The sequence below is a fragment of the Callorhinus ursinus genome, unplaced genomic scaffold, assembly GCF_003265705.2.
Source record: "Callorhinus ursinus isolate GAN/ISIS: 27379988/994484 unplaced genomic scaffold, GSC_fseal_2.0 scaffold27, whole genome shotgun sequence".
NCBI classification, from domain to species: Eukaryota; Metazoa; Chordata; class Mammalia; order Carnivora; family Otariidae; genus Callorhinus; species Callorhinus ursinus.
The window spans coordinates 6403590-6430107 of record NW_027397089.1 but is presented as its reverse complement, the minus strand read 5'-3'; the positions used below and the strand labels follow the sequence as shown (position 1 = coordinate 6430107).

General features: G+C 34.4%; 1 protein-coding gene across 11 annotated transcripts in view; it reads left to right on the top strand.

Moving 5' to 3' along the window:
• CCDC91 (coiled-coil domain containing 91) overlaps positions 1 to 26518 on the top strand; it is a 349003-nt gene that overhangs the window by 69589 nt on the left and 252896 nt on the right. For all 11 annotated transcript variants that reach the window (XR_012373954.1, XM_073877771.1, XM_073877767.1 and 8 more), the window contains exons 2-3: positions 4083 to 4125; positions 6206 to 6284. Coding sequence is in view for 10 of the 11 variants with exons in the window: in XM_073877771.1 (XP_073733872.1) it covers positions 4096 to 4125; positions 6206 to 6284 (109 nt within the window). In the remaining variant the exon portion in view is untranslated. The remainder of the gene's footprint in view (positions 1 to 4082; positions 4126 to 6205; positions 6285 to 26518) is intronic.

Here is a 26518-nt window from a genome sequence, read left to right as displayed (position 1 = left end):
GAAATCAGGAGCAAATTGGAAATTCTGTGCAGGTGGGTAGGGTTTGTCAAAGTAGTGTTACCTGAGTGAACTGTTTTTTGTTTGTTTGCTTATTTTTGATGGAATCTCTCATGCGGTCCTTTTTCATGGGTTTAGATTCACCAAAGAAGAATTTTTTAAAATATTTATTTATTTATTTTAGAGAGAGAGAGCAAGCTTGGGGAGGGGCAGAGGGAAGGAGAGAACCCTGAAGCAGACTCCCCCCTGAGTGCAGAGCCTGACACGGGGCTCAGTCCCAAGGCCCTGAGATCATGACCTGAGCTGAACTCAAGAGCAAGTCGCTTAACTGACTGAGCCACCCAGGTGCCCCAGAGAAGAATTTTCTAAGACGATGACTAGAGACTGAAACCTAGCTGCTAGCAGTTTGGTTGCCAAGTAATCAAAGAGGATGGGGAGAACGGGTCTCAATGTTTAATATAACTTTTAGTCCAGCAGTCTCAGTGTCCTCTAATCTGGACCATTGGCTTTATCCTGTCTAGGGAATAAACCTTCAGTCTTCTGTGATGAAGAACTGTAAGTTGTCCTGTTTTGCAGATTCTGGAAGGGGATCTTGCTGTACATTTGCCACTCTTATTTTGAGTCTCACCTTTACCCAGCTTTAATTGCCATACATTCCTAAGCCTTTTGTAGATTCTTTGATGTACATGTGATTGATTCTTATTTTCCCCAGTGGTAGTTTTAGATTCATCTTCCTTATATTTGCTTTCAAATTTTTTTGTAGTTTTCTCATTTCACATTTTCTTTGAGCCTGTGTTTATGCAGAAACAATCAAAACAAATCTTTGCTACCTTTTAGGAAAAGACTTTGTGGAAAAGACTTTAATAAAATTCATGTTTTTTTTAAAGATCTTATTTATTTGTTAGAGAGAGAGAGCATGGGTGAGAGAGAGTGAGCGAGAGTACAAGCAGGGGGAGCTGCAGGCAGAGGGAGAAGCAGGCTCCCCGCTGAGCAAGGAGCCTGATACGGGACTCGATCCCAGGACCCTGGGATCATGACCTGAGCCGAAGGCAGCCGCTTAACTGAGTGAGCCACCCAGGCCTCCCTAAAATTCATGTTTTTAATGTGCCATTTAAAATTCTCTGTTAGGTCTGTTGAAATAGATCTCAGATATCTCTCACCTGAAGCACTTCATGATGTGCCAACTAGATATATCACCATCTGGAAATCTTTTCCTTCCACCGTGGACATTTTTTCTTCTTTCTTAAGGCTGCTTTATAGCTCATATTCTTAACATTCATATGGTTTTCTTATACTCTTCCCCTCCTGCCTCCCCAGACCATAACTCCTTGAGGATCTTGAGTGTTCTCTTCTACAAAGTTGCTTCATAAACATTTGTTACATTAAGTGTTGTATATATGTTTTTCTCATAAAATAGCAGCAATGTATTAAATACCAAGAATAACAAAGGAGGGAATTGATAAAATAGTGCAACAGAAGAGATCAAATTCAGATATAAAGAAGTCTGGGAATCGTTTAAACTAGATACTGTGAAATCTTTCAATGTAGATACCTAATCATAGCAATCATACATCTTTCCTCCTGCCATGACACAAAAGAATGAACTACATGATCTTCCAACATTTTAGCCAGGCTCATGACTCTTTAAGTTACATGACAGATATATTTGGTGTTGCTGTATTATATTTAATGTTAAGTGCTAGAAATAGTCTAAAAAGTTATAAATGCATTTTAGATAAAGTAATGTTTTAAATGTGCTGGAGTAGCTAAATCTGTAAAAGAGACCACACTTGTAATATTTCCTTTTAAAAACTAATTTTTAGTTTCTGTATGTGGTAAAATTGATTTGTACATATCAGTGCTGTTAATTTTACTTTCTCCTGCTCTTTGTAATGTTCAGAAGGAAACAGAAACTATTGAAGGATTTGAAACTAAAATATTTGGAAAAATGTTAATGCTTTAAAATAATATTTCTTTGTTATATTTTAAGAAATTCAAGACACATTTATCTTTTAAAATATGTTAGTATTTCTTTGAAAATAAAGTAAACTGTCATCTTCATTTTAATATGTAAAGGTTGCTGGGATATGGAAAACATCAATGATCATTGCTATATTCTTTTGTAGAGTTAAATCAGTACTTAGGAAGGTGAGGGTATTTGGTTCATTACCACAGGCAAACAAGCTGAGGTGATTGTTAAACATGGCTATTTATTTTTGTTTTCAAGTTTTCCGGCATCTTACAAATAATTTATTGGGATATGATTTACAAAAACACATAGAAGCATTACTTTCGAAATTCTGTTATTTTGAAACTGTCTTATTTGGACACAGTGTTGTAGATGCTAAAAATATTCTTTAATTGTCTCTGAGATTCATGGAATACATGTAGAAAACACAAACTTAGTGTTTATAGTTTGACTTGGTTAATTCTCAGTATCCATATCACTTATTTCATAATTTCTTCATGAAAAATATAATCACATACAGATTTCTATTTGCTTGCAATACAGAATTAATGTGAATTCCATTTCAAACTAACCACCATCAAAAGTTTCTGAAAGTCTGGTTTATATTTTTTAAGTGTTGTATGTGGGTGACTTGCTTAGCTTTGATTTTTGTGAGAAATACATCTTTTAAAAAAGTTTTCATCAAACTATTGTAGATAATGGTGACAACAGTGGTATCTCATTTTGGTTAATTTAATGTCCTTCCTTTTTATAATGTACTTCTGCCTCCGTATATTCCTTTTAGTGTCATTACCTACCTGAGTTTCTGTGAAAATAAATTTTCTTTGTCTGTTAAAACAAAACAATCCTTGAGATTGTGTTTCACTGTTTATTTCTCTTTGACTAGTTTTTGAGTTTTATTTTTGAAGGCATTAATATTAATTTCATTGAAAAGATAAGATCTGGCTATAGATGACTACTGCTTCATCACTTAAGGCAGAGTACCTTAGAAAATGCTTTTAGAATCATTGCTTAACGTGGTTTAATTTGTTTAACTGTTTTTTTTTTTTAGAAGTTAGAGAAGGTTGTTTTCCTGTAACCAAGTCCATCTTGTATTAGTCAAAGAACCTATAATTAATAATTTCAGTACATTCACTTTTGAAAGATAAAAAAGGAAACCAGTTATTATTGACCAGAGTATTACTTGTGGCTACTGATTCACAATTTATTGTGATTCTTTTTTTCATTTAAATGTATACCATCTATTACTTGTTTTGCTTTTCCAGGTTTTTTTTATTTTTTAATGGTTTGTTAGATAAAAGCTTTTTCTTTTTCTTCTTTTTAAAAGTCCCGGTACTCATGGTTTTCTCCTTCCATTTTTGTGATACACATTAAGGACAAAATAAAGCATGTATTATCTTAACTGCTTGTCTCTCTTACATAGTTTAACTGTAAAGAGAAGAATTCAGGATATTCACTTGTGTTTTTCTCTTCCCTGGTCTCCCCTGAATACATGACTTGATTTATCTTGATCAGCCTAGTAACTTGCTCCACATTTTTCCAAAAGTGCAAAGCAGTTTCAGCTAAAAATACACATATCAAAATGCTCCAGAAGTTGTGGCCACAGCTCAAAAATGCTGATCAATTTTGAAAATCTAAATCAACCTCGGCCATGAAACCGAGGGAAGAACCTTTGTGGTGGGGGACAGATTTCCAAAAATTCACCACAGTCCTGTTCTTAGCTGGAGTTTGTGCTGATGTTGCCAGACAACTGAGGAATAGATGCAAAAAGCAGGAAGCATTATTGAATTGAGCCCTAGCGCCAATTTGGGAAAAGCAAATTAAAATGTAAAAGAATATTTTTCCACTCCTGGCGTCTCAACACAAAATGGCAAAATACATGGTTGCTGAAAAAGTCACAGAAATTGCTAATTTTGCCTGAATGGCTGATTTTACCAAAAAAACCCTAGTCTTTTTGCATTAAAAAATGCATACCCATATAGTTAGAAAAAGTAGATTTTTTATCTCAAATGAAATAGTTTTAATTTACAAGTCAAAAACATTTAAGTCAGAAAAGTGTTTTGACATAAATGACTGTGTGTGTGGGCTTGTTTCAATGTCTTCTGATATTTTTCAGGTGCACTTGAAGAATGGATGATGATGATTTTGGTGGTTTTGAGGTATGTGCAATTACCTTATTTTGCTTATGTAATTGCTTTAACTTTGTGGGATTATAATGGAGTATACTATTTTGAAAATGTTATTATTTATCATTGGTACTTATGATCATTTCATCATTTTTAATGTAACACTGGAATAAAAAAGTGAAATCAAGGAAAATGAAAATATATCCTTTTTGAAAGATAAAACTAATTATTATTTGAATGTATGGTCATGCCCATGGAATGGTTTAAATAGAGTTAATTAAGTGCTACTAGTGGAAGCGTTAAAGATGTTTTAAAAATTGTCAGCTGACGATTTTGCTGGGCTGCATGTCTATTAGGAAATACTTGTGAGATGAAGGATGAGTATTGCAGATCTGTCACATATTTTCATGTTTACACCTGTAATGAGTTGATTTAGTGTATTAACCACATAGCCTTTTGGTGGCTTATAGAGCTAATTAGTATGTTTGTGTTGTTAGATTATTCTCTCAGGTTTAAGTTGGATGCTTTGTAAGTGGAAATTGTTAGCTGAAGAAGCACCGTCTTTTCCTTAATCCTTTTCAGTGTGTGTTCATTTTATTGAAATATTTTGTAACCCAGTTGTTTTTATGGAGCCAGTATAGTCTTGCAGGAAAATCTCTGGATTAGGAGTCAGGATGCCTGAGCTCAAGTCCTGGAACTACCAAGTGAGCTCTGTGATTTTTTTTTTTCCTTTTTACTAAGACTTTCACCTAATTTGGAATTAGAGATTCTTTATTAAAAATAAGGAGTTTAATTAATGATGTTAATAGGAGAAACAAGGTATTAAGTATATATTCAGTATTCTGAGTATCATGAAAAAGTGGTGTGAGTTTTTTAAGAATAGGATCATTTCTTGTCCGTTGATCTTAATATCTGTCAGTGTGGACATTCCTGTTTTGTGCATTTCATCTGACACTGGTTTTTGTTTAACACATTTGTATGTTTTTTGCATTTTCTTTAATGTTTTAGGTTTTGTTGGGCGATTGAATCTTCTTTTACTGAAATTAACACTTAAAATTTTGTTAAAATTTTTTTCATTTTGAGGATAATAGATGTTTCAGATATCATCTTAGTTTATTGTTTACAAGTTGTCAGTTGTTTGAAGGTTTAAACTTAGTACAGTGTTCTTTACTTAAACCATGTTTGATTTATTACATCAGAAAAAAAATAGAGTGGATAGTTTTCCTCAGAGTAAAATTATACTTCCATGTTAACAGTCAATGGGCCTATTCCTTTCAGTATTACATATTTACAATGTTAACCAATTATTCCAATTTCATTGGTTATTAGGGTTCTTTCTTTTTATATCTGGTTGTAGAAATATGGAAGTTCTCCATCCTTGGTTAAATAAACCATGTTCATTTTTCACAGTTTATAGATAATAGTTACTATATTCTATGTCACTTAGCTTCTGTGGCAGATTGCCTCAGTTGACTTCTTTTTGGCTGACAACTCAATGCAGAATCCAAATTGAAATTCTGGTTCTTTTTCTTAGTAATAATTTTGCTGTGATCTGGACAATTAAGAGAGAGAAAACTCTTACCCACAAACTCAGCATTCAGTAATTGACTGTCCCTTACTTTTAAAACTGTTTAATAGGAAGGCTTGTTAATTTAAAATGTCAGTTTTAGGAATTTTCTAAATGTTGAATCTAGGAAGTCCACGTGGTAGATTATTGAAGAATATAGATGAATCCTATTTCTTTAGATTGATCTCTATTAGGTCTTGTGCTAATTAATGAAAAAGATATACTTAGTTTAGAGTACTTAGATGTAAAGTTCTCAAGTGAAAATGTGATCGAGGATATACAAAAGAAAATTTTATTAGCAGGAGATGTATTAGTAAGGAAGGGAGATTTATACTTAAAAATAACAGAGCATGCATACTGGTGGTGGGGAGTAGTGGTTTGGGTGGTAACTATGAAGATTAAAAAACAGTTGAGTATTTGGGGGGAATTTGAAAATGCATGATATATCACAGAGAATATGCTTGTGGGACTGGAAGGCTTGATTGCTTAAATAGCATTTCTACTTTTTAGATCTTTGAAAATAAATTTGCCTCTTTTTTTTTCTAGGCTGCAGAGATTTTTGATGGTGGAAATGGTGAAACCCAAACTACCTCTCCTGCCATTCCTTGGGCTGCTTTTCCTACAGGTACTACTATGCAGTAACTAGAATCTTTTTTTTTTTTCTTATTTAACACTTTACCTTTTCTTTGAAAGCCTCTTTTTACTTTTGCACTTGGCCTTCTTTGATCTGAAAAATGGAATGACCCAGACTTAATTTAGGTTTTTTTCATAACAGATTATAAATTGCATAACAGATTCTGCAGTGTGGCTTGAGGCATGATTCCAAATATGATATCATGAACATTAAATGAAATTAAAGTATAATTTACGTTTCCTAATTCATCTTAGTTTTAGGAAAATGAAGTACCAAATAATATTTTCAGGTTGTCCAGTTTGTTAATTAAAAGGACTTCTTATTCTCATTTTCTAAAAATATCCTAAAGTAATTTAAGATTTTCATCAGTATTTAAATTTCGAAGTGTCCCCCCCGCCCCCGGAAGGTGATTCAAAAGTATTAAACATTAAAAATTAGCCATCCAAGAAATCAAATGCAAAAATAAATTCCATTATGAGAGATATTTTATGGAAGACCTAATGTTCAATATTAATATAATTCATTTATAGTATAATATTTTGAATTTTCTAGACTTTTTGTTTTGCCAATTCATTGTAAAGTCAGAAGTAGAAGATGAAAGTATCCTTCTTTAGCAGCTCTGCCTAATCTTAGATCATTAGAGTTATTTAGCGTCCAAGTATTTTTCCAGTGCTTGTTATGCATTAGGTGCTATGGGAATATGTCCTTTACTTCAAGGGAAGATAGGACAGGCACATACATACTTGTAATATGAAGCAGATTTGTGATTGGGGAAGAATGATGATTTCCTCATCCATTCGTTTAGCAAATGTTTATTTCATGCCTGGTATGAGTCAAGTACTATCCTTGAAGCTGGGTATATATTATTGATCTGGGCTTTGAAGGATGTTTATGATTTGAATAGGCAGAGATGGGAGAATGGGGAAAGATTTTGAAGGGAGAAAAAGCAATGAAACAAAGGTGTAAATGTGGGAAAGAGGATGACATAGTTAGGATGCTCATTCTTGTTTGAGGGATTTATGTATGTGGTTTCCTTTGCCTGGAATTTCTCACCTTGTTTCCCACTGCCACTCTCTCCTGCTCCCTTATCATACTGACTCCTATTTGTTTTATGTGCTGTTTTTTGCTTTAATATGCCTTTTTCTGGGAAGCCTTCCCAGAGAACCGTCCCACATCTCTTTTCTGACTTGCAGTTTAGGCTGTAAATTTTGTGGGGTTAAGCACCATGTTTATTTGTCCTTTTGTTATGTCTTCAGTGCCGAGTATAGTGCCTAGCTTATAGTTGGTCCTCAATAAGTCTTTATAGAAAGAGTAATTAAAGATAAAAAAAAAGAATGAGGGAAGCCTTGGTGGCTCAGCTGGGTAAGTGTCAAACTCTTGGTTTAGGCTCAGGTCATGATCTCAGGGTTGTGAGATCAGCCCCACCTCTGGCTCTGGGCTCAGCAGGGAGTCTGCTTGAGATTCTCTCCCTCTGCCCCTTCTCCCACTCGTGAGCATGTGTGCACACGCTCTCTCTCTCTCTTTCAAGTAAATAAGTAAATCTTTAAAAAAATGAATAACCGAATGAGTGACAACTAGAGTGGCAATGGAAATTGATAGGAAAGTTGGAATAATAATATTTATGTAATGGTTTAGGATTTTCAGTGTTTGTCACATATTTGTTTATTGTAAAGTAGGTAGGGCAGCTACAATATTTATTGTACAGATGACAAAATGATGGGTTATAAAAGTTTTGGAGTTTGATACAGGTAAATATGTTTAGGAATGAAATCTAGTCTGTCAGATTATATTTCAGTTCTTTTTAAGTTAACTGGTTTTTTTGGGGGATTGGAGGAAGCATCAGCAGGGCTGTGTAGCTGACTGGATGTGAGGATGAGGGAGGAGTCAAAATTGATTTTTGAAGTTTCAAGCCTTGATTCTGAAGGAATGGTATTACCTTGAGCAGAAATAGAGAATTTAAAAAAAAAAATTGGTTTGGGACAGCGTGAAGCCTAATGAATTTGTATTAGACTTGTGTATTTAAGGTGCCTTCAATTCAGGAGAAAGGTTAAGGCTGGGGTTCTTGGTTTGGGAGTTTTCTCATAGATCCAATAGTTGAAGTTGTAGGAGATAACTGGGAGAAACAGTAAGTAGAGAATAGGGTCAAGTAGAGAACTTTAGATGTTCATAATTAGGGAACAAGAGGAAGAGAAAGAGAAGATTGAAAGATAATGAGAGTATGGGCTAGGCATCAGGAGTAGAACATTTCAAAGAAGGTATGGTCGCTGGTGTCAAAGGCTGTGTGTGAGAGAGGTCAGTGTGATCAGAGACTGAGAAAAAAAGCGCAGTTAGAAATGGCTTTTATGGAAATGATTTTAGTAGATTGGAAGTTGAAGCCAAATTGTACTTCTTTATGAAAGCAAGAACAGAATCTGTTTTCCTGTAATTGTTGTGGCAGTGTATTAAAGAATTGTATATTGTGGGCAGATTAATTCCTGTTCTCCAAGAGTGAATATTATATGTCACATCTATGTATATGTCTATATTTGTAGGTCAAGTGCTCAAAGCCTACTTAGAATTAAAGAACAGTTCCTCTAGTGTGTGTGTATGTTTACACAGACAGCACACCCAGTTTCTCCCTCACTCCTTTAAAAAATCAGACCCGAGGAAAGTACTTTTCTGAATTTCCTCAGTGACTTGCAGAAGCGGAGGTAAACTAACCTGGCCAACAGCTGAAGTTAAGACATGGTAGATGTTGGCTCAGCCAAATAATCTTTCTCTTTTGTGGAAGATAGTTTCTCTTCCTCTGCCTGCTGGAGATCCACACCTCTGATTCAGGTGTCCTGAAGTTTAGACAAGAGTGATCTGAGTGACCTAATTAGTGTAAAAATTTAATCATTTCCACACTGAAGTCCAGAGAAGATAGGAACTTTAAAAGATCTAAAGTAGGTTCTTTTCAGTTTAAGAAAAAGACTTAATATGCTCCTTTTGTCTGGTTCTCCACCTCCACCCTAACAGTTTGTAATCTATATGAAAGATGTTTTTAAAAGAGATGATTATTAACCAAGTTTTACCACAGCTTAAAATCCAAGAAGATTACTCAGAAACATTTGGTTTATGTTTTTAAAGTACTTGGGGGAGAATAGAAATTTTCATTCTTAGGGTTAGGATAAAAGATTTTAAGTAAAGAATATAGTAGGCTTAGTGTGCCTAATGATTATCTTGCTGCAGAGTTGGCAGTTAGTTGGAGGATGATTTCATAATAGCAACTGGGATAATTAATTTATCTCATAAACAGTGTCTCTTTAGAGCCTACAATACTGTTAATGAATCGAGGTACCTCAGAACATGCATCTCACTGTTAGTATTAGCGTTATTTACATAGTGGGATCTTTTAAAATGCTAGTTTCTGTGCAGAGCTGATGATGATATTAAAAAATTGCCAGTCTGAATAAATGAAATGCACATGTTGGGTCTGTATACAAACTATTATCTCTAAGCCCATAGCTTATCAGTGTATGGCATCTAACCTGTAAAATGTGTTTCCACACTGCCATCATCATGGGAGTTGGAGAATGTAAGCAAGAGACAAGTGAATATGAAGTTATCAGTTTCCTTTTCCTCCTGCCTTTACTCTCAGTAAAAGTGTGGTAATTATTACTTTATCTTAGTGAAAGATACTCAATGAGAACAATTGCCTTTATCAGGTATTTCCCTCTCTATTTCATAGCCTTTCCTTTTAGCTTATCTTCCACGGTTACTCTTTTTGAAGCATATGGCCGGTCAAACTATGGTTTACATTTTGTTTTTGCCTGATGTCTGTTCTATCACTTGCCATTGCTCTGATTGTAGTACATTCCCTCCTCTCCTATTTGCTTGAGTTTCATTTTTCTTTCAAAACAAGGTATAAGAGCTTTCACTGAATCCGTATCTCACAACTGCTCTTTCTTCTGAACTACTGTATCATTTTTTTTTTTTTCTGCATCACTTGCTTGGCACTTTGGCCATTTTTTTTTTTTTAAATTGTGGTAAAATAACGTACACAATTTACCATATTAACCATTTTTAAGTGTTTAGTTCAGTATTGTTAAGCATATTCACATTGGTGTGCAACCAATCTCCAGAACATTATCATCTTGTGAAACTAAAACTCTGTAGCCATTAAAGAATAACTACCCATTTGCCCCTACCCCCAACCCCTGGCAGCTACCATTCTACTTTCTATTTTAGACAACTCATATAAATAGAATCATAAAGCTATTTCACTTGGTACAATGTTCACAGGTTCATCCATGTTGTAGCCTGTGTCAGAATGTCCTTCCTTTTTAGGCCTGAATAGTATTCCACTATATGTACAGACCACCTTTTTCATCCATTAATCCATCGATGGACACTTGGGTTGCTTCCTTTGACTATTGTAAATAATGCTGCCAAAAACATGGGTGTACTAATTTATATTTTTAAAAATATTTTATCAGTATGACTGCTGTCTTTATGTGCCTACTTTATTCTAAACCTTGGTGGGTAGACACTGTGTTTTAAACCTTTGTGAACCCCAAGCACTTAGTATAGCATTGTGCCTTGTTAATAAGCAATGCTCAGTAATTATTTTTTGATGATTACTAGAACAGATTTGCTATCAAAAGTAACTCTTGTTTAAAAAGTTTTTATTTGGGGCGCCTGGGTGGCTTGGTTGTTAAGCATCTGCCTTTGGCTCAGGTCATGATCCCAGGGTCCTGGGATCGAACCCCACATCGGGCTCCCTGCTCCGCGGGAAGCCTGCCTCTCCCTCTCCCACTCCCCCTGCTTGTGTTCCCTCTCTCACTGTCTCTCTCTGTCAAATAAATAAAATCTTTAAAAAAAAGTTTTTATTTAATTTGTTTGCATATAGTGTTATTAGTTTCAGGTGTACAATATAGTGATTCAACAACAGTAACTCTTTTTAATTATTTTTAATTCTTTGGAGGTAATTAGTCTTTCAATCACAAGGTAGAGGAAGACAAACCTAAACTTGCCTTAAAAAATATAGTTATCTTGGAAATCTTAGATAATTAATCAAGGATGGCAAAGAAGCTATTCTCTAGGGTTCAGTTAAATTTCCTGGTCATTCCCAATACAGACAAATGACCTGGAAATAACGATTAACAAGAATAGTCAGAGATTTGCAGAAAAAGAGAAAACAGCTATTTTGCTGTTTTGTTTTTGTTTTTTCCTAATTTTTTGTCTGGTCCTACTTTGTAGTAGCAGGTAACAGTAGAGGAGAGTAGAGGTTAGACTAAATTTTAGTTCAAAAATATTAGGGTCTAGAAGCAATAATAGTAGTACCCAGTTCTTTTACTTACTTTTTAAATTTATTTTTCTAAATATTTTTCTGAAGGAAAATCATTCCAGATTTTGCATAGCATATAATATCGGAAAGTTTTTGAGTTAACTACTCATAGAGCTGTATTTTTTAGAAAAAGAGTTTTTTCTTTTTCTAAGCCTAAGAGGTTTTTTCTTTTAAATCATTCTCAACTATCTTATAAATTTTTATAAGACTGGTAATGTTCTACTTTTTAGGAAACTACCTTTTCAAAATGAATGCTTTTTTTTTTTTTAAAGATTTTATTTATTTATTTTGAGAGAGAGAGAATGAGAGACAGAGAGCATGAGAGGGAAGAGGGTCAGAGGGAGAAGCAGACTCCCTGCTGAGAGGGAGCCCGATGTGGGACTCGATCCTGGGACTCCAGGATCATGACCTGAGCCGAAGGCAGTCGCTAAAATGAATGCTTATCTTCTGATACACACACATATGCACCTATAAAAGCAAATATATATATATCTATATCTATCAGAATATAGACGTACATACTAGGTAGATACTCTGATTTCTTCTCTTTTCCTCATTTTTACCCCATAATGCAATTTGTCCTCCCTATCGTACCCTTTTGGAGGAATGACTTTCTCTTTTCTTAATCTTACAGGTCCTAAGAACATTAGACTATTAGTCTTAGTTTGGGTTCAGTATGTTTTTTGATTGTTTTCTGATTGTAGCAGACCCAAAGTTTCAGAATCCATGGGATTTATTTAAATGAATTCTTTAGTTTTTTTGTTGTTGTTCATTCATTCACTAATTCACTCATTTATCAAATGTTTGCAAGTATACTATATATCAGACGCTTAAGTGCCATGTGCTGTGGACTTTATTCCATTTTCAGTGATGCCGTATGAAAATTGTCATCTCAAATGACTGAATGTTTCATGAAATGGCATTGTTAATATTGTTAAGTGCTTTTATCAATAACTTTAGCTTCAAATATTTGATAGAGGTTTCATGAAAAGAATATTAGGTCAGAAAGTGTTGTCACGTTGCCATTGTGTACAATGTGGGTGGTGCTGTTTTAGAGGCAAATGACTGTTCACTTTTTACTTTTTAACTGTATAAATATAAATTGTCTAGAAGGCGAGGTGGGAGGCGAAACTTTGAATACTGTCCTTTCCAATATGTTTCTAAGTTACTTGTAGCACTACACAGAACCACATTAGAATGCATTGACCATCAAAGGGAAAAACAAGTGGTCTAGATAGATACTTTAATCCAAATTAGCTCCTTCAAAACAGCTTATATAGAGGGCAAACTAAACTGTCTGTCACAAGCCGACCCTTTAGAAGGAATAATGGGAATTGGACCAGCAGATGTTGAACCAAATAACTTAGATGTGGTTCACTTTGCATCTGGAGCTATTTGCATACAAAGCCAACAGGAAAGTTCAAACATTTTTCTCAAGACATTGGCAGAGAGAAACCTGGAAGACAGATGCCTTTTTGATTTCATGGTTCAGTTTTTCCATTCTCCATTCTCCTGGCCAGGAAAACCTAGGACAACAAATCGGTCATTTTATTAATATCCCATTACTCTTCTTGCTAACCCTGTTTTTCCAGTAGAATCTGTGTTACACATCTATGAGAGCTCAGAACCTGAGTCCACACATTTTTGTTTGAGAAAATATTGTTGTGATATTTTTCTTGAGATTCATCTGTGGTTTGCACATAGTCATAGTAAACATTAACTGAATTCATTGGTCTGATCTATATTTTGAGTAAAATTTGAAAGTGACTTATATACATACTCGTTATTATAATAGACAGTTGGATAATGTTTAAAAACTTCCCATCCCTTCAACTTTGTATCCACATTAGACATTTTTGACAGGACATAAACTGGATTTCCATTGTAGTATAATAATTTTGTAGTATCTTTATACAGATTGTTTGAATGGATGATTGTCACATAGTTTCCTTTTGCTACTTTCTGTATTTTTTTCTTAACTCCCAGGTTATTAACTCACTTTTCTTTTATTCTGGAGCCAGTTTTTATAAATGATGACTAAGGTGATAGCTTCTATGAAGCTGTGAGTTATTACTATACGTGTAATATTAATTTTCAGTAATTTATGGTAGTTCCTGTCTTCATTAATTGCATATAATAGGGAATATATCAGTGATATTTGTTATGACTTTGAAGATTGGGTTTATAGTGTGGTTTAGAGTTAAATAACTCTGACTGTGGAGTGACGGGGGGTACCGGCTGTATAACTTCTCTGAAGCTCAATTATTTAATCTATAAATTGAAGAACTAGATGATATCTAAGCGTCTTTCCAGATTTTGAGTTCCATGTTTATTTTTTGTTTTTTTTCTGTAATATGAGTAGAATTTACTAGGTGAATCATGGTGCCTGGTTTTAACTGTGTAGTCCAAGTGATACAGTACTAATTTAATAAATTACATGTGTTCTATAAATAGCTATAAACATGGAACAAAACTATTACTGTGAAGTACTATAATACTTAAGAGAAACTTGTTTTTTTCTATATATTTTAATTACTATCAGTTACTACTTAAACTGATTTTGTAATATTTTATGGTACACTTTTATGCATTCTAATTCTGAACTTCCTTTTTAAAAAGACTGGTTTGATTTTTAGGATGTTGTAGAATACATTAAAATTTTTTTAAATAGAGCTTTGTGGGGATTTTCTCGTATTACTGAAAAATGAAGGTTTGGCAGCGAATCATTTTTCTATAAAATGAAGATAGTACTCTGACTCTTTATCATCATAATCCTGAATTAGCCAAAAAAAAATTTTTAAGCTCTATTTGGCTCAATAACAGTAGGAATCATTGCTTAGTGCTCTTTTGCCAATTTATAAATTTCTACTTAGCTATCCTTATGAATTATATTTCCAGTCTCAGAAAATACACTCTTTATTGTTTTTGAAAGCGAGGCATACACACATATGTAGTATAAAGGCATGAAAGAAATGGGAAATTATATTAAAATTATACAGTGAAAATTTCTTTTCTCTCTCAGTCCTGTAGTCCCACTCCCCTGATATAATTTGTTTTACATTTTTTTTTTGTAGCCCTCCAGATACTGTACAGGTGAACAAAAACATGAGTGTGCCCTCTTCTTTTTACACAGATGACCGTGTCCTGTATATATACCAACACCTCTCGCTTTTCTCCCCACCGTAACTTGGAGATCTTCCTAATTCATTTTAGTGTTTGCACAGTACTCTTCTGCGTGGATGTACGAGTATTCACGTAACCAGTTATTTTCCTCCCAGTTTCTTACTGTTGTAAGCAGCCCTGCAGTGAATATTTTTTTTTTCCTCCTGGGCTTTTCCCATTGTTTTACTTTTGACGTTCTCATTTAATATTTTAGTGAGACTTGTAAAAGTATCCATTTATTGAGGTGTTTGGAAGCTTGAAAGATTCGCATGCTGTACTGTGTTTCCATATTTAGGATTGTTTCTGGAGAGAGATCCTGACACAAATTCAGAAAAAGAGATGCAGTGAATATTCTTGTATGTATTTTCAGGAAAGCTATTTTAATGTAGGTGATAATTTATATTGTTTCTATGACTCAATGGGAAGTTTATTTAAAATTAACACATTGTTTACTACTAATATAATCATAGAGCATACTTGTTCTTTAAATAATGTCAAATTTTATATTTCTGTGATCACACATAAGTAAACATTGGCCATGTGGAAGGTGATGGTAATTTTATGAGTACATTGCAAATGAAATCTTTAGCTGACTGTGGAGGAATTAATGGCAGCATGGTAGGTTGAAATGCTCTTTAGTTGTCACATTATATTTTTTGTGTGTAAAATAATGTTTATTGGAATAGCTACAAATTAGAAACAACCCAAATGTCAATCAAAAGTAGAAGGCTTAATATTTTGGGGGCATAGTTATATAATAGAACACTTAAACACCTGGAAAATTAACAAACTTCAGCTATGTATAAGAACACTGAAGAATCTCATGAACATAGATACTGCCCTTATAGTATCTTTAAGGGATCAGTAAGGGGTTTCAGTTGACAAAGTTTTCTATAATTTCTGATCCTTGTTCTGGAATCTGTGAAATCTAGAGCATCAGCCTCCTTTTGGAATCTGTAGTTCTTATTCTTCATGAGAATGAGGGCTCCGTGTTTTGGCTAGAAAGCCAGGGTTAGGTCTGATTCAGAGTGAGCCCCATGTCTGAATCTTCTAAAGGGAAGCAGTCGTCATCCTGTTCACTCAGTTAGGATGGCATGGGATAGGGAGCAGGGAGTAGACCTTAGGTATAGGGGCTGTGGATGAATAGTGCAATGAGAGAGTAGGGTAAATTTCAGTTTGACCTCAAGTCTCTGGTACGGAGATGAGAGGCCAAGGCCAGACCTGAAGGTAATAAAACTGCCTCTATCACTCCTCCTTCTCCTCCTCTTTCCTTTTACTCCTAGATTCTTGTTTTGGACTCCTGGGCCTAGCTGTAGCTGGAAACAATAAGTTCTTCTACTTTGGGAATTCTCAAGTGGCCAGAGAGATGGAGCTTGCAGGAATATGAGACTGACAAGACAGTAGAACCAGCATAGCCGAAGTTTCTGATCTGCACTGTACACACTTGGTTTGATGTCTCTGGACTGGTGTCTCTAATGAACACTGTTGTCGCTAACGAGGATTTTAAATCAGCTTGCACCTTGTGCTCAGTCAGGTTGAGTTTCCTGGCCTTTTCTTCTTTGTTTTGAAGGTTGGGTATTTGATTTCCTCAAATGGTGTCTCTTACTCTCAGTGCTGTTCTTTTCTGCAGACACTGCTTTCCTGGTGTTTCCTATTTGGGGAGTATCATCATTTCAGGAGATTTTTGAGTCTTCTGATCCTTTTCTGCTCCTGTTCCCTCCTTGTGGTTCTCTACTCCATGACCCATCTGTCAGCCAATTCTGTAGGTTCCAAGTTTTGTCAAACATGGGGACCTTTTCACTTCTGTCTACTTCGCTTGTTACTACCCACATCAGAGCCACCATCATATCTTTTCTAGATGCCTTCAGCAGCTTTTCTCCCTGCAACCATTCTTACTCCCTTTCCCCCTTTCTTTGAGTGATACCCAGAGGGTGAGGGCACAGTGAGTACTCAGTAAGTGTTGGTTATTCTGGAATTTCATTTTAAAGTTTAGAAGTGTTTGAGATTTTTTCATTTTTGTGGATTCCTGAATATCAAAATATAAAACATTTGACTAAAATTTTGGAAGTATAATTTTGACTATTAGGATATTCCTGTGAATATTTTTTGTAATCTCCGCATTGAATACTAAAAGTTGTACTTATTATTAGGATATTCTTTTGAATAAGTCATGTAAACTAATTGCAGTTATAAAATTCTGCATAATTTGGTCATTGCTGTTGTGCCTAATCAAAGTCTTTATTAATCCAACCTTGAGTTCTGTAATTAATTTACATTATTCTCTTGGCTTGTAGCAGTGGGTATTAAAATTTTTCTTTACTATGAAAGCATTGCTGAGGGGAAGACAAAATCATTTTTAATAATTTCATTGTGAAAATTTTCTTTATTTAAATTAAAATTGAAAATCTTTTGAGGTGTGCTTTCTTGAATTGAATGTGATAAAGGCTAGTTTTATTGTGTACCTCTAGATGGATGGTTTTGGATAATGGACCTTTAATAACAGCCAAGTGATTTTAGAATAAACAACACAGAGACTGCCTAAAGTAGTTAGAAAGTGGAACAGAAAGATTAGGGATATACTTTAGAACTGTGAATAGAGTTTTACTTAATCTTAGTCCTGTGGAAATTTTGACCATGGAAAGTCAGGTCAGCATGGCTATTTTGATCATTTTGTATCTGTCAAGTCTAAAGTCAGAATAAAGGAAAGGGGCTAAGAGGTGACTCAACTAACTTGGACAGAAATTTTAATTCAATTTGGCTGACATAAGAGAGGTAACAAAATGCTGTAATCAAATGTTATATGCAGTTTGGTTATTAAGGAATATTTTAGCCAATAAATCAGTTACTTTCCTTTCTCAGCCATTCCCTTAAAACTGTTGTGAACATGCAGCAATTAGGACATAAGGAATTTTTTTTAAGATTTATTTATTTATTTTAGAAAGAGAGAGCGTGCAAGCTTGGGGTAGAGGGACAGAGGGAGAGCTAAAGAGAAACTCAAGCAGACTCTGGGCTGAGCACAGAGCCCAGTGAAGGGCTGATCCCAAGACCTTAAGATCACAACCTAGGCTAAAACCAAGAGTAGAATGCTTCACCGACTGAGCCACCCAGGTGTTCCATGAGGAAATTTTTGCTAATAGAATTGTTCATTTGTCTAGTAAATAAACATTTACTGAACTTATCAATCCATTAGGTTCCTAAGGGAGCAGTATTAAAGTACTATAAATCCTTGGTTCTTATGATCTAAACATAAGAACTTTGCTTTGGTGGAATATGTTTGATAAAATTTGTGAATTTTATTTCTCCTAAATTTGAAAAGATAGACAAGCTTTTCATTGATTTTAATCCTGTTTGAAGTTAAGGGGTAAGACTATTTACTTTCTACCTTTTTTTCACTCATTTCCCCCCCTATTCAGTAAGTATTTATTGTGTACCAAATAGAGGAGAAACAATGGAGAACCAACAAAATAGACAATTCTATGACTTTATTAAATTAACATTTTTTAAATGGAGTACAGATGAGTTGTAGTTCAACAATAGACCACAAAGAGTTGAAATAGAGAAGTTTTTGGGCACCTAGGTGGCTCAGTCGGTTAAGCATCTGCCTTTGACTCAGGTCATGATCCCAGGGTCCTGGGATCAAACCCCACATCAGGTTTCCTGCTCAGTGGAGAGTCTGCTTCTCTCCCTCTTCCCCTGCTTGTGCTTTCACTCTCTGTCAAATAAATAAAAATCTTAAAAAAAAAAAAGAAATAGAGAAATTTTTTAGTCACAAGTCGTGGAGGAAGATCAGGGCCTGCCTCTGGAGGCTACCCAGGAAGATCAAAGCAGAGTGCAGATAGATATCATGGTAGGATCTGGGGCACATGTCTTTCTTAGGGTCTGTGGGAGGACTGCTCTTGAGTTCCTGAGCTAAGCCTGGATTGGTCGGTTCAAACCAAAAAAGCAGGATTTTGGTAAAGCTCTGGGGTGTGTGTGTGTGTGTGTCTTATCTAAGGAGTGCATAGGGAACGCCCTGAGAAGCAGGACAGACTGTTGATCATATGGGATGTTGGAGAAGTCATATGAGGAACTTAGATTTGCTGGTGACTCTGTGGGCTGTTCTCTAGGGAGTACGGTTGTCTGTGAGGGCTAGTGTCAGTTTAAGGTCCCTTCAGGCCACTTCACCAAACAAAATGGTTGCCCAGGCAGAAATCATGGAGTGACTTAGCTAAACTCTCAATGTATTAGATGTCTGCCTTCCTGAATCTTACAAGCTAGCAAGGTCACAAAAGTATGAGTTCTTTATATTTTTTGGATGTTACCCCTTATCAGATACATGATTTGCAAATATTTTCTCCCATTTGGTAGGTTGTCTTGTGATTTTGTTGGTGGTTTTCTTTGCTGTACAGAAGCTTTATAGTTTAGTCTCACTTGTTTACTTTTGCTTTTGTTGCCTTTGCTTTTGGTTTCTAAAAGAAACTCTTAAGGACTCAGCTTCCATAGACTGGGGAGCCAAAAACTTCCTCAGCATATCAGTTTAACATATTGCTTTAACTTAAGTCGCGATTTTTTTTTTTCTTCCTCTTTGGAAATTGTTGAGAATTTGCCTATGTTTGGTCACCTTGTGTGAGCCCGAGTTGAAAGAAAAAAAAAATCTCAGATAGTAACTTGGCTTAAAGATATATTTATGGTTCTGAGATATTTCTTCCATATTTTTCAGTTATTAGAGTCATTAGATAATTCTGTTTGCATTTTATTGTGTATTTCTGTTTTTATTTTTATTTATTTCTTGGATGCTGTGGGATTTTCTTCCTGCAATGATAATGAAGAAGTAGTGGGGATTTAAATAGATTATTTTTTAATATCCCTGTTCGAAAAATTTTATTTATATGGTATGAATTTGTGTTGACCATTCTAGTGATGGATTATGAGGATTCTATGTCAATATATAAAGATTCTATCTCTGTCTCTAAGTTAAAACATAATTTTTTTAATAATCTGCATAATTCTAAAAATTGCTCATTACAATTTGTGGTATATGGTGTTGCCAAAATAGCGCTCAGGAACACACCACTATTCCTCAAAGAGGCAAGGAGAGGTGGAGCCTGTATTTATAGGATACTCTGGAGACTAATTAAAAATGACTAAAGTGGTAGAAATGTAATCAATTTTGTAATCTCTTTTATTAAGGATACAACCATTCCTATTCCTTGTGTTCCTGTATCTTAGCCTTTTTATTTATTTTTATTTATTTTTTGTTTTTTTAAAGATTTTATTTCTTTATTAGACAGAGAGAGAGGCAGCGAGAGAGGGAACACAAGCAGGGGGGAGTGGGAGAGGGAGAAGCAGGCTTCCCGCTGAGCAGGGAGCCTGACGTAGGACTTGATCCTAGGACCCTGGGATCATGGCCTGAGCCGAAGGCAGACGCTTAACGTCTGAGCCACCGAGGCGCCCCATATCTTAGTCTTTTTAAAGCTATTATATTTTTCTTCTTTTTAAAGCTATTAAGTCTCTAACCTAGGTATCCTTGGTAATATCTTGCAATACATTAAATAATAAATCAAGGGGCATTTCTTGGAGAGAATCTTCTTGGATAGAGGTAATACTTTTTTAAACAGATTTTAACCCTGTTTTCTGCCTCTTAAAAAACCCAACCTATCCACTTATTTTATATTTGCTAACAAACCTTCATATTTAGATGTACTATTTAGATCTTCCTTAATTTTTGCATAATTTTTGTTTTCCATAACTGAGCGATTCGTTTACATGAGTGAAGTTCAAAGTCTCAGCAATGAGCCCTGAACCAGAAGCAGTGGGTTCATACATAGACCTGAAAATAAATTAGGGTATCAAAGGATTTCAGTGAGATGACAATTTGTAAAAGGTAATCACTAGCCTCTGCGAGATGAAAAGATGGTATGGCTAAGTCGTTGGGCGTCTGCCTTCGGCTCGGGTCATGATCCTGGGGCCCTGCAATCGGGCCCGCGCGTCAGGCTCCCTGCTTGGCAGGGGGCCTGCTTCTCCCTCTCCCACTCCCCCTGCTTGCCTGCTTGTGTTCCTCTCTCTCTGGGTCTCTCTGTCAAATAAATAATCTTAAAAAAAAAAAAAAAAGAAAAGATGGTGTAAAGGAGGGGCCTGGGTTGGATAAAAGAATGTCTGAATGAAAATTAAAGTCCAAAAATATTTCTTAAGTTAAAAGTTGTAAAAACATTTATCATTTTATTGGTGTTTTCCTTTTGAATTATTAAGCATTGGCGGAGATTAACAGGTTTCTTTGGGTGTAGTTAAAAGTGCATGAGTATTTACACCTGTTTCTTGTTTAGACTTTACAAGAGTTTTTATGCTTATGTAAACAAAACAGAGTTGACCATAGGCAAAATTATTGGAAAAAAATTGCATACTATTTGGAAACTTGGTCCTCCTTTGCTTATGCAGTGTTCTGACACAGTGGGCTTTTTTGTGTTTTAGATGAGGTCTGTCAATGAAAAATGAATGCCCAGTGACTTTGCTGATTACCGTTACAAAGTGAAAGATGAAGAACTGCCATTCATTGCATTTTTGATTAGCTTTATACCTATAAAAGAGTGTATGCTGACCTTGTATTCTGTTTTAGAAAATCAAGGATTTCACATTTGAAATGAAGCAAATTGTACTCTTCCTTAAGATTTAAAAGCAAGCAAACAAAATATCCAAAGAAACAAAGTTTTGTAGATTTCTACTTTAAAAAATTTGGCTTTTTTGTGGAAAATGGTGCTGTTGGGTGCACTTGATCTTATAAATATTTTTGACATGAAGCCTGATACCAGTCAACTTTTTTTTTTTTTAAGATTTTATTTATTCATTTGAGAGAGCGAGATAGAGAGCACACAAGCTGGGGGAGAGGCAGAGGGAGAAGCAGGCTCTCTGCTGAGCCAGCCAGGAGCCCAATATGGGGCTTTATCCCAGGACCCAGAGATCATGACCTGAGCTGAAGGCATCACCCCCCCCACCCGCCACAGTCAACTTTTAATAGACCAAAGAATACTGTAGCAGTTTGAAACTTTAAGAGTTACATTTTCTTGTCTAGGTGAGAATATAATTATATTTTACACATTGGAATTTGTAATTTTCTATTATTAAGCTTAAAAATTCCCATTTGTTAAGCAGGCATATATAAAACATGTACCATCATTACTGTTGAATAATAATTTTGGTCTGTATATGTGGATAGTATTTACCAATGTGGCTTTTTTTAGGGTAAATTATTGTTATTGGATAGTCACCTAAAATGTAGGGAAGATGTGTGAATTCTAGCATAGTGAAAAACTTAGAGGCTTAACTGAAAATATCTAGTTTCCACTTAGAGGGTAATACATTTATATGTTCTTTTTTTTTCACAGCACAACTCATTTGTTTTCTCATTTTATTTTTTAAATAGGACATGGATTATGATATATTCAGTAAACATATTATCTAGTTAAACAAATTCCTGAAAATCCCACAAATGCCTCATAAGTTGAAAGCACATGTAAATTCTAGGCATTTTAGGTTCAGCTTCCCTTGTTTCTGGAGTAAGTATTGAGATTAGCAGGATGCCAGAGAAGCTCATGCCTTCAAATCTTGTGTTTATTGGTGGTTGCTGATTCTTGACATCTTTTCATAAAAGCATAATTTGTTTTAGAAACTAGTTGGTCCCTCTTTATCTTTAGTTTGAATTAGAGTTTTTTCCTATTTTACTTACCTAGACCAAATTTTGATCAGTAGGTTAATATAGCTCATGAGGGTTGAGAAATACAACCCGGAAAGGCATTGAAACAAGAAGTCTTCAGAATTAAATTTTTAGGCATATGTTAATTATTTTTTTCTTTGTCATATTTGAAAATTACACTCATGAATCTGCCATTTAATTTAAGAACTAGAACATTACCAATTCTAGTACTCTTCTTCTGTCCTGTTCCTATGCTTTCGTAAATTTTGAGTTATGTTTTCCTCGCTTTTGTGAAAATACAGTTTTATCGTATATGTGTGTATATCTCTAAAGAGTTTTGTTTTTGTGCCTTATAAAAATAGGTTAATACTGTGTGAACTCCCTACGATTTACTTTTTTTCGCCCAAATTTACATTTCTACGAGTCCTCCATTTTGTTGCATATACTTACAGTTTCTCTATGTTCACTGATGTAAAATATTCCAGTGTATGATTATGCCACAGCTCATTTAGCTGTTTAACTGTCAGTGGGTATTTAGGCTGTTGTCACTTATTTGCCATCACGAACAGTATTGCTAGGAGTATTCCCATACATGTTTTTAGTGGTACCGAGTCTTTATTTAGCAACTTTGCATAGACAAGACTTTTGTATTTTTTTCCCTTAAGGCCAATACTTCAGATCTCTTGTTTATTTTCTATTATATAATTTCTCTTTCCCCCTCTTTTTGCTCTTTCCTCCTTTTTATTTTGACTTACAGAAAAGCTGTAAGAAATGGACAAATGATTCCCATATATCCTTCATCGATTTTCTTTAGATGTTACATGTTACCGTATTTACTTTATGTTTATTCTTTTTTTCCTTCCTCCTCATTCTCTTATTTTTTTCTTCCTCTTCCACTTCTCAATATTTATTTAGCATTCTTTTTGTTCCTTACACTGAGGACATAATAGTCAAAATACTATGTCCCAAACTAACTTGGGTTAGTTCTTGTCCCCCACCCCACCCCTCCCACACTTTATGGTGTGATAAGATTATTGATTTGAAATATGGTTTATTTATTACTCTTTGTATATTATTTTAGGATTCAATCCCCTTATTCCCCTGCTTGTTGATTTTATTTTTATTTTATTGAGGATGTGAAACATTAACATGGTTCCAGAAATCAGAACCATATTAAAAAACTACGCTTGTCGAAAAAATATTTCCACTATTTCTCTCTTCTGTCTTTCCACTTCATGCCACCTGTCTTTCACCTATCACTGGTTTTGGTTTTCTTCTCCCTATGTTTATGACAAATGAGCAGGTGCATATGTCTGTGTCTCTTCATATATTTAAGGACTGTTTGTATATTTTCTTTTTGGTGAATTGTCTGTTTACATTTTTGCCCATTATTCTATAGGCTGTTTTTTTTCTAATTTTTTCCTTTTAAGTTTTAAGTATTTTTTATATATTAGAAATATTAACCCTTACCTGCGATACATATTTGCATATTTTTTGGTTTATCAGCTTTTTAAAATTTTATTGAAGATAATTCTGATACCCAAAAAGTTTGTATGTATTCTATAGTCAAATTTGTTAATTTTTTTTATTGTATCTGGAATCAAGTTATGGTTAAAAAGCCCTTTCTTACACCCAGCGTAAAGAGGAACTCACTCATAGGTTTTCTTAATACTGATATGGTCTAATTTTTTAAGTATTTGAATCTCTGATCAATTTAGAGTTTATTTTTTTGTCTATAATGTGACGTATGAGTCTAATTTCATCTTTTCCCAAATGGCTATCAGTTGTCCTCGCACTGTTTATTAATAAGCCCATCTTTGCCTTAGTGATTTGAAATGCCACTTTTATCATATATCTAAGTTTCATACATACATGGGTCTATTCTGGACTTTCTGGTATGTTCTTCTGGTCCGTTTATTGCTGCACCAAATAAATACACTGTTTTATTTATAAAGGGTTTATCATATGTGCTAATATAATTTAAAATACAGTGTGTCTTAATAAGGTCAGTAGTATGTTTGAATATAGTTTAGTATATTATAATGCGGGGGTAGTATTCTCCTTATACTTTTTCATTTTTAGTATTTTCCTGCCCATGTTTGCATTTTTGCTTTTCCATGTGATGTTTAATGTCCGTTTGTCTAGTTTGTTTATAAAAACGCTTATCGATACTTTTATTGGAATTATATTAGGACTATAAATTAACTAAGGGAGGGTTGACATCCTTATGTCTTCAAGAGATCTTTTCCTTAGTTCAGGTCTATCTTTGAGTCTTTCAGAAGTGTTTTAAATGTTTTTGTCATGTTTCCTCTTAAATTTGTAACTATTTTGTCATTGTTGCTATGGAAAATAGTATTCTTCTGTACCATTATATACTCTAAATGGTTAATTGTTTTTACAAGTAAATGCTGTTTTTGGTGTGCTGTGTTTAAGTTTATATCCTGCTACTTTACTGAATATATGTATTGTTTTACTTAGTAGGGACATGAAATAGTTTTCCTCCTTCTCCTATTTCTATGCTTCTATTTAATTTCTTTTGTCTAACACCTTGGCTCATGCCTTTAGTGGAATGTTCAGTGGCATGGAGATAGTAGTCATCCTTGTTTTGCTCCTATTCATATAGGAAACAACTTTAGTTTTTCCCTATTAATTAATTAACATGCTGACTTTAGGACTAAGGCCTATATCATGTTAAGAAAGTGTCCATCAATTCCTGTTTTCTCGAGTGTTTTTTACAGATATGGGTATTCAGTTTTTGTCAGAAGCATTTTCAGAGTCTTAGAAATAATCATATAATTTTTCTCTCCAAATATATTAATATGGAAATTTTTGTTAATGAAGTCCTTTATAGTGAACCAGCCTTGCATTACTAGAACAAATCTGACTTGTTCATTGCATGTCATTCTCTCAATATGGTAGTGGATTTTTTTTACTAATATTTTATTTACAACTTTGTCATTATTTATAAGTGATACTCTAAAAATCTCTAACGATTCTTTTTGTACTGTCTTTATCAAGCTTAGCTATCAGTGTTATGTTAATGTTACATAATACTAATGACATTTTGACATTTTCCTTTACTTTCAATGTTCAGCAACAATTTTAGAGCATTGGATTATCCATTCTTTGAGTTTTTGGTAGAAATTTTCTTGAGTGCTTTACCTGTGGGGTAGATGCCTAACTTTTTTCCCAAAGGCAGTTGTTCACTTTTTGAGTGTTTTTTTTTTTTTTTTAGCTCTAATCAGAACAACTTATATAAGCTGTATTTCTGTGGAAAATTGCTTATTTTATCTAGATTTTTCAAATTTACTTAGAAGTCTACAGAAGAGTTTTATTACTAAAAAAGTGTTTTGTTTTAATTATTTTCCCCTTGTCATTTAATTTGTGTATTTGTACTTGCCCTTTTTTATTTTTAATTAATTAAGTACTATTTTTATTCTTTTTAGAAATTCAGGATTTTTTTTAGAAATTAGATAGGGGCACCTGGGTGGCTCAGTTGGTTAAGCGACTGCCTTCGGCTCAGGTCATGATCCTGGAGTCCCGGAATCGAGTCCCGCAACGGGCTCCCTGCTCAGCAGGGAGTCTGCTTCTCCCTCTGACCCTCTTCCCTCTCGTGCTCTCTATCTCTCTCATTCTCTCTCTCTCAAATGAATAAATAAAATCTTCAAAGCAAAAAAAAAAAAAACAAATTAGAAATTAGATAGATTAATTAGATTTACTTTTCTTCTTAATCTACTTCTATCTGCATTATCTTTGTTTTCTTTATTGTGCTTTTTAAATTTTCTTTACTGTTTCTTTTTAGTTTATGACCTGGGAATTTAATTCATTGATTTTTAAAAAATGGATTGATGTGTTCAAGACTATAGATTTTTCCCTAGTCATTGCTTTATTTGTATCCCATTATTATATATAATGTTTTAATTATAGTTATTTCTTAGAAATTCTGTCATATGTTGATAGTGGGACATTTAAATTATATTATGGTTGGGTGGTAATGGAGCAGGTGAAAAGATTCCTGGATAAGCTTGTTTTGAATGTTGACAAATGATAATTTCAGTGGCAACTTCCATTTACTGAATATTTACTGTG